Here is a 796-nt window from a genome sequence, read left to right as displayed (position 1 = left end):
TAATAATGCCTTAAACATATTGAGATGGTCATTATGTAGGTTTGAACGAAGCTGTATTGTTCCAGCAGCTCATTAAGGTGCTTGCTCCAGGCGGCAATAGGATGAGAAGGTCATGGAGCTTATTGTGGAGCAGAGATTCATTACGTTGGAGAGACTTCATAAACACAACAGGCATGCACATCCACTAGTGTGGTGGGAGTACTGGTAGCAGTGGGAGTACTGGGAGTAGTGGGAGTACTGGGAGTACTGAGAGTAGTGGAAGTACTGGGAGTAGTGGGACTATAAGGGGATTACTGAGAGTACTTGGAGTAGGGGGAGTATTTGGAGTACTGGGAGTGGAGCAGGGGGAGTAGAGGGAGTACTGGGAGTAGTGGGAGAAGTGGTATACGGGGAGTATTGGGAGTAGTGGGAGTAGGGGGAGTAGTGGGGGTACTGGGAGTAGTGGGACTATAGGGGGGTTAGTGAGAGTACTGGGAGTAGTGTGAGTTACCAGTATCTGCCTTCATCCCCTGATCTCTCTCTCACTGCCTTCCCTAAATCGCTTCAGTCACCATGGTGGTCATTTCCCTTGCAGTAATATTGAAGAGAGGGTAGAACTCCATGTCTCTAGAGTACTATAGAAGAGCGGGTCGGATTCAGTAGAGTTCAAAGGGCTGTCCCTAGAGTACTATAGAAGAGAGGGTCGGATTCAGTAGAGTCCTATCAGGAGCCTACAGGTCTGTGACAGATACAATTTGACAATGCTTGGCTGCTCTTGGTTTCTTTTATTAGTTCTTAAAAAGTTTACCTTTTTGTG

At 47.2% G+C, this 796-nt stretch overlaps 1 protein-coding gene across 1 annotated transcript in view; it reads right to left on the bottom strand.

Moving 5' to 3' along the window:
- Positions 1 to 290: 290 nt before the first annotated feature.
- Positions 291 to 796, bottom strand: part of LOC130389785 (transcription factor Sox-6-like) — a 42,377-nt gene continuing 41,871 nt past the window's right edge. Inside the window, exon 4 of the mRNA XM_056599722.1 lies at positions 291 to 361. Within this exon, the coding sequence (XP_056455697.1) occupies positions 291 to 361 (71 nt within the window). The remainder of the gene's footprint in view (positions 362 to 796) is intronic.

The sequence above is a fragment of the Gadus chalcogrammus genome, chromosome 9 (genome assembly GCF_026213295.1).
Source record: "Gadus chalcogrammus isolate NIFS_2021 chromosome 9, NIFS_Gcha_1.0, whole genome shotgun sequence".
In the NCBI taxonomy this organism is placed as follows: Eukaryota; Metazoa; Chordata; class Actinopteri; order Gadiformes; family Gadidae; genus Gadus; species Gadus chalcogrammus.
Note: the sequence above shows the minus strand (reverse complement) of the source record. Positions and strands in the feature narration are given on the sequence as shown.